This window comes from Tamandua tetradactyla, chromosome 20 (genome assembly GCF_023851605.1).
Source record: "Tamandua tetradactyla isolate mTamTet1 chromosome 20, mTamTet1.pri, whole genome shotgun sequence".
In the NCBI taxonomy this organism is placed as follows: domain Eukaryota; kingdom Metazoa; phylum Chordata; class Mammalia; order Pilosa; family Myrmecophagidae; genus Tamandua; species Tamandua tetradactyla.
In genome coordinates this window covers 49,671,368-49,687,334 of record NC_135346.1, presented here as the reverse complement: position 1 = coordinate 49,687,334, position 15,967 = coordinate 49,671,368, and the positions used below count along the sequence as shown (strand labels likewise).

The 15,967-nt window shown below is 39.8% G+C and overlaps 1 protein-coding gene across 3 annotated transcripts in view; it reads right to left on the bottom strand.

Annotated features, from left to right (window-relative positions):
• The window catches only part of WWC1 (WW and C2 domain containing 1), a 164,372-nt gene that overhangs the window by 8,816 nt on the left and 139,589 nt on the right, over window positions 1-15,967 (bottom strand). For all 3 annotated transcript variants that reach the window (XM_077137600.1, XM_077137601.1, XM_077137602.1), the window contains exons 18-19: window positions 5,092-5,218; window positions 3,655-3,819 (exon numbers count right to left, since the gene is read on the bottom strand). In XM_077137600.1, the coding sequence (XP_076993715.1) occupies window positions 3,655-3,819; window positions 5,092-5,218 (292 nt within the window). The remainder of the gene's footprint in view (window positions 1-3,654; window positions 3,820-5,091; window positions 5,219-15,967) is intronic.

The window sequence follows — 15,967 nt, the reverse complement described above, 5'->3', positions numbered from 1 at the left end:
TCCCCCTTTTGGTCGGGAAGGTTTTCTCAATCCCTTGGCCCTGAGTCCCTACCTGACTTCTGAAGCTGGTCTACAGCCTTCCGATGAATCTGTGAGCTATTCAATTACCTTTCCACAGATTCCTTCCCTGCTTCTACTGCTCAGAGTCTGTTTCTGTTGCTTGCAATTAGAAGCCCTGATCAGAACAGGATTTGGTACAAGGAAGTAGAGTAATGTAAGTAAAAAACTGGAAAATGTGGAACTGCTGTGTAGTGGAGGCAGGATTGGAGAGTGGGCAGCACGAACACCAAAATTCCTTGTTGGGAATTTAACACTCATTATGTGGATGCAAAACAGATTTAAATTTGTTACCTGTTGTACCTTGAGAGACAGACTGCATGTCTATGGAGTTTTAAGGGAGATGACAGGAAAAAAGTCAGGATGTTGGACTGTTGGCTACTTTAGAGATAAGCATGAGCTGAAGTGGGCCGGCTGGAAAGCAAAGAAGGAAGAAGATATGGCTTTGCTCAGAAAGTCCCTTTTTGCCCGTGGTATATGAATCAAGTTGACTGGGAAAAAAGGAAGCATCTTAACTCACATGGATAATATTTTTTTTTCTAATTTTTAATTAGAGAAGTTGTAGGCTTCCAGAAACATCATAGAAAAAAATACAGCATTCCTATATATCCTCCCATTATTAACACTTTCACATGGATAATAATTTATGTGAAGTGCCCAGCATAGCGCTAGGCTTGTTACAGGTGGGACTGGAGCACCTTGTTATCTGAGGATGCCAGTCCTGGAAAAGGACCACTTAAAGTGAATCTACTTAAACAGGGACTAGAATTATAGTAAATATCAGGGTGGGATATTGATGGGGGAGAGGTTGAATTGAGTCTTTAGTCTGAAAACAGAATACACTGTCACTCCATTTTATATCTTCCATTTAACCAAATTACAACTACATGCTAATCCTGATAAAAAAAATACTGAATCAGACCCTCATTTCTTTTGGTGTGATTTCTCTGACGAGCAACGTTGTTCGTGTTGTGCTGGATTTCCAGTGCATGCTCATAAAGGCAGTAAATTTTTGCAAAAACAGAGGGTTTTATCCATTATCCAAAGGGCTTTTCTAAATCCTTCATATTATTCACTTTTGAAGCGCTGATTGGATTTTTTTCTCTTCAGATGCGAATTGGCTTAATTGCAAGAGCCTTCACCTGCGATTCAGGAATTCCACCTTACATTCAGACTTCAGGACACCCTGTGCCTTTGGCAAAATGCGCTGTCAGTGGGCACTGTATTTGCATTGTCTTTTCAGAGCTTAAAAGCTCAGAATGCTTACAATTAGCTAGAGATTTGACACAGAAAGGAGGGGTTTATGGTCTTACTGAGAGCAAATGCAGAGGATTTTTTAGGGAGGACTAACATGATAAGTAGCCAGTGAATTAGTGGAAATTTCCCATGTTATAAAGAAGTTAGTTTCTCAACACAATCCTATCATTGAGGTCTTAAATACTGAGTTCTCAGATACTAAGACCTCCCCTCGGTATCCTCTTCACCAATAAGGGTAGGTGAATGGAAGGTTGATGGAGGGAAAGTTCCACTGGCCTTTGTACTATTTCCTTCTGTGATGACTGATTAGAATGTTAGACAGGAAGGTTCTGCTCATGCTTCTCTTTGTTATTCAGTGGTTCTCTATGGCAGAGGGGAAGTAAGGACATTGGCACATTGCTTCAACTAGGACTTAGGAAACACGTGCCTTATCTGCATCATCTCCACTGAAAGTTCTTGTGCAGGGTCTGGCTCTGTAGCCCCAGCAAGCATCACGACCCCTCAGACTTGATAAGTGATCAAACCCTCCACTCACTGTAGAATAAAGGCAAATGGATGTCCTAGCTTGAAAGTGTTGTGTACCCCAGAAAACCCATGTCCTTTAATCCTGATTCAATATTGTAGGGTGGAAAGTCTTTTGATTAGATCATCTCTAAAGAGATGTGACACTCCCAGTTGTGGGTGTGACCTTCTGGTTAGATTACTTCCATGGAGATATGATATACCCAATTGTATCATTGATGTGTAGCTTTTTGATTAGATGGAGATGTGACTCCATCCATTCGAGGTGAGTCTTAATTCATTTACTAGAGTCCTTTAAAAGGGAAACTATGTTTGAGAAACCTCAGATGCAGATGCTTGGAAAATACCTGCTTCAGAGCCAACATGAAACTCAGATGTCTGGAGATATATGCAGGGCCCAGCAGATGTCTCCATGTGCCTTCCCATGGCATATTAAGCAAGCCAGAATCTGGAGAGAGCCGAAGGAAGCCAAGAGATGAAACGCAGCCCAAGAGAGAAGCCAAGTGAGGAACCACCACAAAAAAAGGCTGAAAGCAACAGATCCCAGGAGCAAGGGACCAGCAAATGCCAGCCGGGTGACTACCCAGTTGACAGAGGTGTTCCAGATGGCATCAGCCTTTCTTGAGTGAAGGTAACTTCTTGTTGGTTCTTAACTTGGGCATTTTCACGGCCTTAGAACTGTAAAATTGCAACCTAATAAATCCCCCTTTAAAAGCCATTCCATTTCTGATGCATTCCAGCAGCTTTAGCAAACTAATACAGTGGGCTGGTCTGGAAAGGGGCAGAAGAGTTGGATAGCATGGTGTAGAAGATTGAGTTATGTACCCCGGAAAAAACATTTTCTTACTCTTAATCCACATTTCTGTGGGTGTGAAGCTATTGTAAATAGGACCTCTTAAAGATGTTACTTTTAGTGACAGTGTTGCCCAACTGAATGATGGCTGGCCTTTGATCCAGAAATCTGGAAGTCTCATAAAGAGAATCTGGGAGTCACAGAAGTAAGAAAGGAGAGGACATCGCCATGTGATGAGAAAGCCAAGGAACCCCAAGAATTGCTGGCAGTCAGCACCAGAATACAGTCGAAATTTTGGACTTCCTATGCCTCAGGATCATAAGCCAATAAATTCCCATCATTAAGCCAAGCCATTGAGTGGCATTTGTGATCGCAGCCTGACAAACCAAGATACAAGGCAAGAGTGTGAAAGAACAGAGACCTAGAGCAGGGCTTATAAGCTCTGGTGGAACCTGCAAGAGCAGGTTGGCAAACTAAATAGGTAAAGAGGGCCAGGTGGAGGCCAGAGTAAACTAGGATTTTATGTGAAACCTTCCCATTTTTATTTTATTTGCCTTTCCTGATTTTAAATGTTGGTAACTAATTCAACTAAAAAACGAGACCAAATAAAATGTCTGTTGCCATTTTGCAATCTTAGACTGCACACAAGAAACACCCTGGAGGTGGGAAAGAAAAATGCACATTTAAGTGCAGTAGAGGGTCAGTGACTTTCGCAAGTGGCTGAGTAGGATGGAGGGCAGGGATTGAACATGGAAGAGGTGGCGAGACAGGTGGAATAATAATAACATTGACAAGTACTGGAGACCGTGCCCTTTACATGCTTTATCTAATTCAGTCTAATTCAGATCCTATGATGTTGGTCTATTAACTCCAGATGAGGAAACTGAGGCTCAGAGGATACCCAACTATGTGTGAGGGAGAGTCATTGGGATTTGCATCCATGGCTGTGTGAGGCTGAAGCTTCTCTGCTATCCTGGGGAGTTGCAGTGTTTTGTGAGGTGGCAGGGGGCCCCACATTTGCTTACCCGGCATACATACTGGCTCTGAGGTCCGGGGGAGAAGGTCTTAGAGCGGATGATGGTGCTCCCTCGAAGAAAGGGCCCAGATGGTGGGGCACCGACCCGCCTGTCCTTGGGTCGTACCACTGTGGGGGATGGGGATGGGGTCTCTGTGTTGGTTTCTTTGTCCACCTGAGGAAGAAGTCAGAGCCTGAAACCACCAGTCTTCACACAGACCCAGACACCTCCCCAAGACACATGGGATTGAGTCCCCAGCTCCTTCCCATTCCAGATAATCTCGTCTTTGGCCCATTCAACAGGGGAACCTGGAGACTTCCTGGGATCTAGCACTGCTTGATTTACTCAGCTCAGTCCAGTCAGGTGGCACCCAAGGCGGGGAGTATGGTGCCTATATTCTTTGATGAAACTTGGGGAGTTGGGGCTACTGGGAGCCCACTCAGTCCTCAAACAAACCATGTGCACAACAGATATTCCTCGTGCAGGGATGTCCCAGACTTTATACCCTGAAGACTGGTGTGCCAATGACATTTTGGTAAAGCCGCATCCAAGGCCTCCACTGCCCCACCAAGAAAAGCAGACTCATTCTTGTAATTTGGAGGCAATCAGCAAGTCTAGTTTTTTAAAACTAGGTCATGAGAGTTTCTGCTTTCCTTTTACACTGGTCAACAGACAAACAAAAACACCTATATGCAGGGCCTTTGTTAGCCTAACAGTGCCTTTGTGCAAGTTTTTAAAAAGCATCTGTTCTGGTTGGAGAAATTGCAAAAGGTTGTTCTCCAGCCCTGCCTTGGTTGGGCACCTCTGTACCATACACGGTCTGCATCTCAACCCCCAGGTACCCTACTTAAACCCAACAGGTGCTTTATTTCTAGGAGTCCTACAGGTGGAAAGAAAATAGAGATCTTTATGGAAAGTGAATCTTGTATTATGTGCCATCCTAGAGCTGCAGGGAAGCTGCAAGGGATCTTGATTGGATCCCTTCTCATATTGTATGCTGGGCAGATCCAATAAAGAACTATATCCCTTCGAAGCCATAGGACCTATCTGCAAGGTCAGTTTTATTGCATCCATTTTAGGGATGAGGACATGAAGGCCCAAGAGGGTGGAGGAATCTACCTAACATGACACAGCTAGGGAGTGGCAGAGCCAAATTTGAGCCCAAACCCATATGACTATATTGAGATTTGTCCAGAGAAATAGAAACTGCAAAGGACAGCAGAGACAAGAGGGGCAAGTAGCCTTATCTGGTTTACTGTCACAGAAATGACTTGTGGTATAGAAAAGGAATCTCCCATACAACCTTCTAGGTTACCCCATTCTGAGGGCCTGACCCCTGATTCTGGAGATGAGACTTTGCCTCAAGTCTTTATTGACTGCCTGGGCTCAAGGATTAAGGACTCTTTCTCTAGAGATCGCTCCTCCCATCTCCACACGCCTCCCTACCTTTAATGCTGGGCTCTCGTCCGTATCCAGTAAGGTCTTCTCAGCGAAAACATCCTCCTCTCCCTCCTCCTCCTCCTCCTCCTCCTCAGCTGCTGCCTCGTTCTCGCTGTTCTCCTCCTCGTACCTCCTGTGATGACAAAAGATTTTGGTTACGCATCCAGAGATCATGCTGCCTCTGCTCACCTGCCTTTAGTTGGACGATGGCAGGACTTCCAGCCCTCTTCAGGACTGAGGACACATTAAAAAAAAACAATTTTAGTAAGTTGTAATTTGTACATAATAAAATGCATCCACTTTTGGTGTAAAATTCAATGACTTTTATTCAATGTATTCACCTGTGTAACCACTATCACAGTCAAGATATGGATCACCCCTTTGTCACTTTCCCAGTTAATCTCTAGCCTCAGACAGCCACTGCTCTGCTTTCTGTCATATTGATTAGGTTTGATTTTTTTCTAGAGATTAATATAAATGAAATCAAATAGTGTTATTTTGTGTCTAGCTGCTTTTTCTCAGCATGGTTTTGTCTGATTATTTGGGTGCCTGGGCAGGGAATTGAACCCAGGTTTCCTGCATGACAGGTGAGCATATTATCATGGAACGACCCACGCACCCAGCATGATGTTTTTGAAATTTGTCCCTATTGCTGCATATATTAGTAATTCATTCCTTTTTACTGCTGGGTAGTATTCCTTTGTGTAGTTATTTGTGTAATATTCCATTGCATCCACCAATTGATGGACATTTGAATTGTTTCCACTTTCTAGTAATCATGAAAAAAGCTTCCATGAACATTTGTGGACAAGTCTTTCCATAGATATGTGTTGACATTTTTTTGGATATATACCTAAAGGTGGAATTGTTGGATTATGTGGTTAAATGTGAGCTCTTCTTTTTAAAAAACCAACAAACTGTTCTTCTAAAGTCATTATGCCGTTTTATATTCCCACTCGCAATGCTATGTGGATTCCAGTTCCCACCTACACTTGATTCTGTCAGTCTTTAAATTTAGTCACTCTACTGGGTGTGTCCTGGTATGTCATTGTGGTTTTAATATGCATTTCCCTGTAGAGGATCTCATGTGCTTCCTAACCATTCATATTTCTATATATATTTTTTGACTCTTTAGTTGTATAATATAACATATTATATAAAGCAAAGAAAGAAAAAAGCAATCATTTTCAAAGCACTCTTCAACAAGTAGTTACAGGACAGATTCCAGAGTCTGTCATGGGCTACAAAACCATCCTCTCAGAGTTTTCTTTCTAGCTGCTCCAGAACATAGGAGGCTAGAAGAAATAAATATTTTTTTTATCATCTCAACAGATTTTTTTTCTTTTTTTTGTGAAAAATAAAAAAGCAATAAATTTCAGAGCACAGCACAACAATTAGTTGTAGAACAGATTTCAGAGTTTGGTATGGGCTATCATTCCACAATTTTAGGTTTTTACTTCTAGCTGCTCTAAGATACTGGAGTCTAAAAGAAATATCAATTTAATGATTCAGCGATCATATTCATTTGTTAAACCCTACCTTCTCTGTATAATTCCACCATCACCTTTGATCTTTCTATCCTATTCTTTTTTTTTGATTTTTTATTTATTAAAAAAAAAATTACAAGAAACACAAACATTCCCAACACATACACTCAGCAATTCACAATATCATCACATAGTTGCATATTCATCATCATGATCATTTCCCAGAACATTAGCATCAATTCAGAAAAAGAAATAAAAAGACAACAGAAAAATATAACAGAAAAAAAAAATTTTACAGGCCATACCCCTTACTAATCCCTTTCATTGATCACTAGCATTTCAATCTACTAAATTTATTTTAACATTTGTTCCCCCTATTATTTGTTTTTATTCCATATGTTCCTTTCATCTGTTGACAAGGTAGATAAAAGGAGCATCATACACAAGGTTTTCACAATCACACAGTCACATTGTGAAAGCTATATCATTACACAATCATCATCCAGAAACATGGCTACTGGAACACAGCTCTACATTTTCAGGCAGTTCCCTCCAGCCTCTCCATTACATCTTGGATAACAAGGTGATATCTACTTAATGCATAAGAATAACCTCCAGGATAACCTCCTGACTCTGTTTGGAATCTCTCAGCCATTGACACTTTGTCTCATTTCACTTTTCCCCCTTTTGGTTGAGAAGGTTTTCTCAATCCCTTGATGCTGGATCTCAGCTCATTCTAGAGTTTTTCTTAATCCCTTGATGCTGAATCTCAGCTCATTCTGGGATTTCTGTCCCATGCTGCCAGGAAGATCCACACCCCTGGTAGTCATGTCCCATGTAGACAGGGGGAGGGTGGTGAGTCTGCTTGCTGTGTTGGCTGGAGAGAGAGGCCACATCTGAGCAACAAAAGAGGTTCTCTTGGGGGTGACTCTTAGGCTCAATTTTAAGTAGGCTTGACCTATCCCCTGTGGGTTTAAGTTTCATATGAACAAACCCTAAGACTGGGGGCTCAGCCTATAACTTTGGTTGTCCACACTGCTTGTGAGAATATCAAGAATTCAACTTGGGGAAGTTGAGTTTTCCCCCGTTTTCACCATTCGGTGACTGCAAATATTTTCCCACTCACTGATCAAATCACTCTGGGATTCATCAGGGCATCACCTGGACAAACCAACCAAATCTCTTTTCCTATACAAAGTTCAATGTACTTAAGGTGTTCAATCAACTATCTACATAAGTTATATTAGGAGATGCACTGTTCAAGGTATAGATTTGTACCAAATAAACATTTTTTGCTTTAGTCTCACACATTAGTTGAAATTTTAAAATATTAAGTACCATCTATTTTCAGCACACTGCAGTAATGACATTCTTTTGTTCTTCCTCATGCAAACACATTTTTAAAATTTGTACATGTAGTCACTATCATTATACACTCTAGGCATTCTTAGATTACCCCATCTCAATCTTTATCGTCTATCTTTCTTTGTGATTTCATTTATGCCCCAGCCCTCCTCCCTCTATCATTCTCATATGCAGCTTCATTCAGTGTTTTAACATAATTGTATTACAGTTAGGTAATATTGTGCCATTTCTGAGTTTTTATATTCAGTCCTGTTGCACAATCTGTATCCCTTCAGCTCCAATTACCCGATATCTTACCCTATTTCTATCTCCTGATGGTCTCTGTTACCAAGGAAATATTCCAAGTTAATTCACTAATGTCAGTTCATATCAGTGAGACCATACAGTATTTGTCCTTTTGTTTCTGGCTAATCACACTCAGCATAATGTCCTTAAGGTCCATTCATGTTGTTACATACTTCATAAGTTTATTCTGTCTTAAAGCTGCATAATATTCCATCTTATGTAAATGTCACAGTTTGTTTAGCCAACTGTCTGTTGATGGACATTTTGGCTGTTTCCATCTCTTGGTAATTGTTAATAATGCTGCTATAAACATTGGTGTGTAAATGTCCATTTGTGTCCTTGGCCTCATGTCCTTTGAGTAGAGACAGCATATAGATGGGTCCTGTTTTTTAATCCATTCTGCTAGACTATGTCTTTTGATTGGAGAGTTTAATCCATTAACATTCAGTGTTATTACTACATGGGTAGTACTTTCTTCTACTATTTTGCCTCCTGGGTTTTATATGTCATATGTAATTTTCCTTTTTTTTTTTACCTTTACTCATAGTCTTCCTTTCTACACTCTTCTCCACACCTCCCTCTTCTGTGTCCGTATCTGTCTCTAGTGTTCCCTTTAGTATTTCTTGCAGAGCTGGTCTCTTGGTCACAAATTCTCTCAGTGATTTTTTGTCTGAAAATGTTTTAATTTCTCCCTCATTTTTGAAGGACAATTTTGCTGGATATAGAATTCTTGGTTGGCAGTTTTTCTCCAACCAATTTATATTTTCTATAATTTAAATATATTATCCCACTGTCTTCTCACCTCCATGGTTTCTGCTGAGAGATCTGTGCATAGACTTATTGGGCTTCCCTTGTATGCGATGGATTGCTTTTCTCTTGCTGCTTTCAAGATCCTCTCTTTCTCTTTGACCTCTGACATTTTGATTATTAAATGTCTTGGAGTATGTCTATTTGGATCTATTCTCTTTGGGGTATGCTGCACTTCTTGGATCTGTAATTTTAAGTCTTTCATAAGAGTTGGGAAATTTTCAGTGATTTATTAGTTTTTCTCCTCCTTTTCCCTTCTCTTCTCCTTCTGGGACACCCACAACATGTATATTCATGCGCTTCATATTGTCTTTCAATTCCCTGAGTCCCTGCTCATATTTTTCCATTTTTTCCCCTATAGTTTCTGTTTCTTGTCAGATTTCAGATGTTCTGTCCTCCAGTTCAGAAATCCTATGTTCTGTCTCTCAAAATCTACCATTGTAGGTTTCTATTGTTTTTTTCATCTCTTCTACTGTGTCTTTCATTCTCATAAATTCTGTGATTTGTTTTTTCAGACTTTCAGTTTCTTCTTTTTGTTCTTTCCTTGCCTTCTTTATATCCTCCCTCAATTCATTGATTTGGTTTTTGATGAGGTTTTCCATGCCTGTTCGTACATTCTGAATTAATTGTTTCAGCTCCTGTATGTCATTTGAATTGTTGGTTTGTTCCTTTGACTGGGCCATATCTTCAATTTTCCTAGTGTGATTTGTTATTTTTTGCTGGCGTCTAGGCATTTAATTACCTTAATTAGTTTATTCTGGAGATTGCTTTCACTTCTTTTATCTAGGGTTTTCTTGCTGGATGAATTTGTTGTCTATCTGTTCTTTGACATTCAGTTCAGTTTTATCTGGATCTCTAGCTTAAGTTTTGTTTAACAGAGGAGAATTTTTCAGTTCTTGTTTTCTTGTTTCTTGCCCTGCTTGTATGGTGCCTTTCCCCCACACACACTTAGGAGGGTCTACTTAGATATTATTGACCCCAGCCAGATTTTCCCAGGCCAAACTGGCCTCCTATCAGGAGGAAAGGGTCACCTGCGTCGGTTTTCCCTGAGGGTGAGACCCAACAGGTTGAAAGACTTTCCTGTGAAGTCTCTGGACTCTTTTTTTCTTATCCTGCCCTGTGTGTGGGGCTTGTCTGACTGCAGGTCCCACCAGCATAAGATGATGCGGTACCTTTAACTTTGGCAGACTCTCCCTGCTGGGGGCATGGTGGAGACAGAGGAGAGGTTGTAGGCTGGTTTTAATGGCTTCAAATTACCAAGCCCTGGTGTCTGAATTCCTTGATGGAGGGATTCCACCTGGGTGGGGCTTCACCCCTCCCCTGGGGAAGGCACAGTCTCCAGATAAGCCCCCAAAAGAGCTCACTTCTGCCTACGCCTGGGGCAATTGCAACCTGAAAAGTCCTGCCGCTGTATCCAGAGGCAGTCAAGCCTTTGTAGATACACAGCCACAAAAAACCTCTCTCTCTCTCTCTATATATATATATATATATATAAATATATATATATATTTTTTTTTACATTCATTTATTTTTATTACCAAGTTTTAGGAGTTCTTTCTATTCTGATATGAGACCTTTCTCATATATACATATTGGCAAATATTTTCTTCAAGTCTCTAGCTTACCTTTTCATTTTCTTAAGGGTATCTTCCAAAGAAGAGAGGTTTTGATTTTGATTACGTCTAATTAATCAATATTTTTCTTTTATGGTTTGCGTTCTTTATGTCCAATCTCAGAAATCTTTGCCTCCCCCAACAAAGCAAAGAATTTCTCCTATATTTTAGAAGTGTTATAGTTTTAGCTTTTATGTTTAGCTGTATGGTCTACTGAATTAACCTAATTACTGAAGATTAATTTTTGAAAACAATGTAAGGAATAAAGCTTTTTTTTTTTCTTTTTTCCCTTCCATATGAATATCCACTTGTTCCAGCACCATTTGTTGAAGAGACTGATTTTGGGGGATATTTTTAAAAATTATCTTTTCCCCTTGGACTGCAGGGTTGGAAGGATGTAGAGTGACAAATGGACTGAACTTGTTAAATAGTAATTTATTTCTATTCCCATTTTTAGTTTTCAAAGAGATATATAACTGTTGGGTATGAGATAGTTATGATCAGCATGAGACAGTATAACCATACTTAGTTGACAGAATTCCAGCCAAAAGCAGAAAATTTAATATTCTAGTTAGTTGGCTCAGTGAGATTGTGGATAAACATAAAATTTCTCTTAGGATTTTCCCAATAGGAAAAACAGATCTTGGATCTCTACCATCAACTTTGCAATTAAAACTTGCCCTGCTTCGGGTGAGAACTATTTCAACGAAAGTTTCTTTGGTTACCCTGGTTCTCTCTACAGCGTCTCTGTTTACCATTAAAGAACTGATAAACATGTGACTAGAGAACACTTCTCTAAAGGAATTCTGCTGAAGCCACATGCATTTATTGAAGGCTTGATATGTCCCAGGTGCTATGCTAAGGCCTTACAACAGCGCTGAAGGAGATTATCCCCATTTTACAGATACGGAGAACTAAGTATCAGAGGGCTGACATGCCTTGCCCAGTGCCATGAGGCTGTTAAATGGTACAGCCAGGATTCAAACCCAGATTTGTCCAATATCACTAAGTGTTCAACCACTCTGTATATCTGTTCTCTTTGACTGTGAATCTCATGTAAGTATTTCAGAAAGGAAAAAGAAATACTCAATCTCAATTGTAAAGGGGGGGGGTAACCCAAATTAAAATAAATCATATCTTTTTGCCCACTGGAGTAGCAAAAATTTTTCATTTTTATAGTATCATGTTGGTGAAAGTACAAGAAACAGGCACATCCCAGCAGGGTGCATAAATTAGATCAGTCAATTCACATTCTGAAGTCAATTTGTCATTATCTGTTAAAATTTAAAATGTACATATTCTAGATTATGAATAATAGTTGGATTATATTGAGTATTACATTGTAGGTTAAGGTCCATCCTTATTGATGGAGCATTTATTAGTATAATCATATTTGAGAACTATTCTGCGATGTCTATTAAAATATGACACTCATGCCCTGGGACAATTCCTCCTTTCAACAGCTGCCCTAATCACACGTGCAAGTTCCCAAAGGAAGAAAGTACAAGCATTTTTTTCCAGTATTGTTTGTGATTATATTCTTCTATATTTTCTAATACTCTTTTTGTTTTGCTTGCAGATCTTAAAACAAACAAAAAAAAAACAGTCTTCTGTTTATATGCACTAAAAAAAAAACTAAAGAAATGAAAGAAGGCAGTAACAATGGTCTGCTTGGGTACTGAGAGAGAAGGAGTGTAGATTAGAACAGAGGGCCAGTCTTTTGGAAACCTCAACACGTGACTCTGGAGCTGAGCGGGCACAGCAAGGCTAGTTAGTATTCAGGACTGAAAGAAGCCCTCAGTCTGGGGAGAGGGAGCTGCAGATGGATTTACCCCACTATAGCAGCTTTGGGATCCCCAGCCCTCTTTGTAAGTCAGTGTCTAGGGAAGTTTGAATGGTAAGGGGTGGGGAGAAAGGGCCCCAAAGGGAGAGAGAACAGAAGGTGGTTGCTAGGAGACAGCGTGAAAAGTCTCAACACAAGCTTGGAATTTGGCCGAAAGCACTGATCTTGTGCCAGGGTTTTGGGAGACAGGTCCTGGGCCTATTTTCAGTATCGGATCTTCGCCTGTGTGACTCACAGGGTATCTTAGCACAGCAGTGTGCCAGAGAGAGTGAGAGAGGGTGAGATATGAGGATAGAGAGAGAAGAGAGGGAGAGAGGAAGAAAAGAGAGAGAGAGAGAGAGAGAGAGAGAGAAGGAGAGAAAGGGAGAGAGAGGGAGAGAGAGAGAGAGAGAGAGAGAGAGATTGAGAGCTTGAGATAGGGAGCGAAAAGAGAGAGAAATTGACGTGACTTAGAGAGAACCCTAAAACAAACAAAAGTTCCAGGAATATTGTCTTACTCTTTAACACAGTGGAGGAAAGGTGAAGGAGAAGAATAAAAAAGAGGTAGGCAAACTAAAGCTCCAGAAGACAAATCCAGGTTGCCACTGGTTTTTGGATGATCCAGAACTGTGAATGGGTTTTATAAACTTTTAAATTTGAAACAACAACAACAAAAAGAGAATGAGTTCATGATATGTGCAAATTATATGCAATTCAAACTTCACTGCCCATAAATGAAGTTTCATGAAGCACACAGCCCTTCAAGCACCCATGGCTGCTTTCTCACTACAATAGCAGAGTTGCATATGGCCTGCCAAGTACAGAATATTTACTGTCTGACTCTTTACAAAAATGTTTCCCAACCTCTGGAATAAAAGATATTGGGAAAGGACTCCTTCTGAGACCAAATATACAAATTTAGGGCTATAATAGAACAATGACAGAGCAGATGGAGTGTTTGTATGTGTCAGGGTCTGTGTTAAGTGCTTATAATGCAAAATCTTAAAGAAGCTGCAAAATGCCTCCTGATGTAGTTGGTTTACAAAATAAAAATTTCACAGATGAGGAAACTGAGGCTTAGAGTGATGGTCCTCAACCCAGGTTGCCCATTAGAATCACCTCAGGAGCTTTTAAAATATACTGATGTTCAGGCTGTACCCAGACCCAGGATCCCACATAAGTTGGTTGAACTAAACTCTGAACCCACATCTGTCTTATTTCAAAGCACATGCACTTAAACCCAATCCATACTTCCTCTGACATGGCAAGATTCACAGGGTGTGGCCATTTCTAAGATGGGATTCACTCTCTCATTTTCCAATTGGTAGTTGGCAATGTTCCTTCTCTTTTTTAGATTAATTTTATTTATTTATTAATTAAAAAAAATTAACAAACCAACACAAACATTCTTAACATATGATCATTCTGTTCTACATATATAATCAGTAATTCACAATATCATCACATAGCTGCATATTCATCATCATGATCATTTCTTAGAACATTTGCATCAATACAGAAAAAGAAATAAAAAGACAACAGAAAAAGAAACAAAACGAAAACAGAAAAAAAAAAGTTTATACATACCATACCCCTTATTTCTCCCTTTCATTGATCACTAGCATTTCAATCTACTAAATTTATTTTCACATTTGTTCCCCCTATTATTTATTTTTATTCCAATGTTCTACTCGTTTGTTGAGAAGGTAGATAAAAGGAGCATCAGACACAAGGTTTTCACAATCACACAGTCACATTGTGACAGCTATATCATTATTCAATCATCATCAAGAAACATGGCTACTGGAACACAGCTCTACATTTTCAGGCAGTTCCCTCCAGCCTCTCCATTACATGTGGTTAACAAGGTGCTATCTACTTAATGTGTAAGAATAACCTCCAGGATAACCTCTCGACTCTGTTTGGAATCTGTCAGCCATTGACACTTTGTCTCATTTCACTCTTCCCCCTTTTGGTTGAGAAGGTTCTCTCAATCCCTTGATGCTGGGTCTCAGCTCATTCTGGGGATGTGTGAGTTTTTTCTTATTTCTTTTTCTGGAGTGATGCAAATGTTCTAAAAAATGATCATGGTGATGAATATACGACTATGTGATGATACTGTGAGCCACTGATTGTACACCATACATGGAATGTTTATATGTTAAGAATGTTCATGTTAGTATGTTGTTTTGGTTTGATAATACAAAATTAATTAAATTTAAAAATGGATAAAATAAATAGTGGGAACGAAGTCTAAAATAAATTCAGTAGATTGTAATACTAGTGGTCAATGAGAGGGAGGGGTAAGGGGTACAGTATATACGAGTTTTTTTCTTTTTTATTTCTTTTGCTGGAGAGATGCAAATGTTCAAAAAAATGATCATGGTAAAGAATACAAAACTATGTGATGATATTGAAAGCCACTGATTGTACACCATGTATGGACTGTATGTGCGTGAAGATTTGTCAATAAAAATATCTTTAAAAAAATCTAAAAAAAAAAAAAATGACACATTTGAATCCCATTCTACATCACCGTTTTCTAAAGTATATGATAAGAACTCTTTGTTAGTATACAACAAATTAAACAGCACTGCATTGCACAATGAGAAAGCTGTTCCCCTTTCAATTCTCTTTTAGCCCTTCTGATTACATCAAGGAGGAAGTTTCACTTTGGCAGTGGGATGTTTTTTTGTTTGTTTGTTTTTTTGCGTGGGCAGGCACTGGGAACTGAACCCGGGTCTCTGGCATGGCCGGCGAGAACTCAGCCTGCTGAGCCAAGTGGGATGTCTGTAACATTCTGGAAACGCATGCTAATCTTTTTTAACAAAGGGAGAGAAGACCTCAGGCTTAGATGCTGAGCAAGGAATATAGCTAGCTAGACTTCGTGTTAATGTTCTTTTGTGTACATTACATATAATTTTCCACGGTTATCTTCTGAGACAGACTTGGCTCATGACCTACCCAATATCCATTCCCACTTTCTTCCTTAGTAAACAGAACCTTGATTTATGTACCCAGCTATCAGATCTTATTTCCGAGTCTCCCGTGTTTAGGTAGGTCACATAGCTAAGCTTGGCCACTAAAAAGCAGAAGTTGCTGGGTTGGACTTTCAGCAAAATGCCTTGGTTAAAAGGCATAGGGGCACATCCTTTTTCCTTCTTTCCTAATGCCTGGTGGATCTAATAGCTGGTGATCCAGCAAGCCCCTGGACTACAGAGCAGCCTTAGAAGTCCCACAGAAGGGACAGCAAAGCAGAAAGAGTACAAACAGCCTGGGCTCCCAGTGACACCAGGGAGCTGCCAGTTGAGCCTTGGATTGTCTCCCCAGTAATTATACCCCTAAGGTATAGATATAAAAAATAAATAAAGAAAAGAAAAGAAAACAGGGACTCAAATACCTGTACACAAATGTTCACAGCAGCATTGTTCATAATAGCCAACAGGTGGAAATAACCCAAATGTCTATCAATGGATGAACGGATAAATGAAATATGGTATATA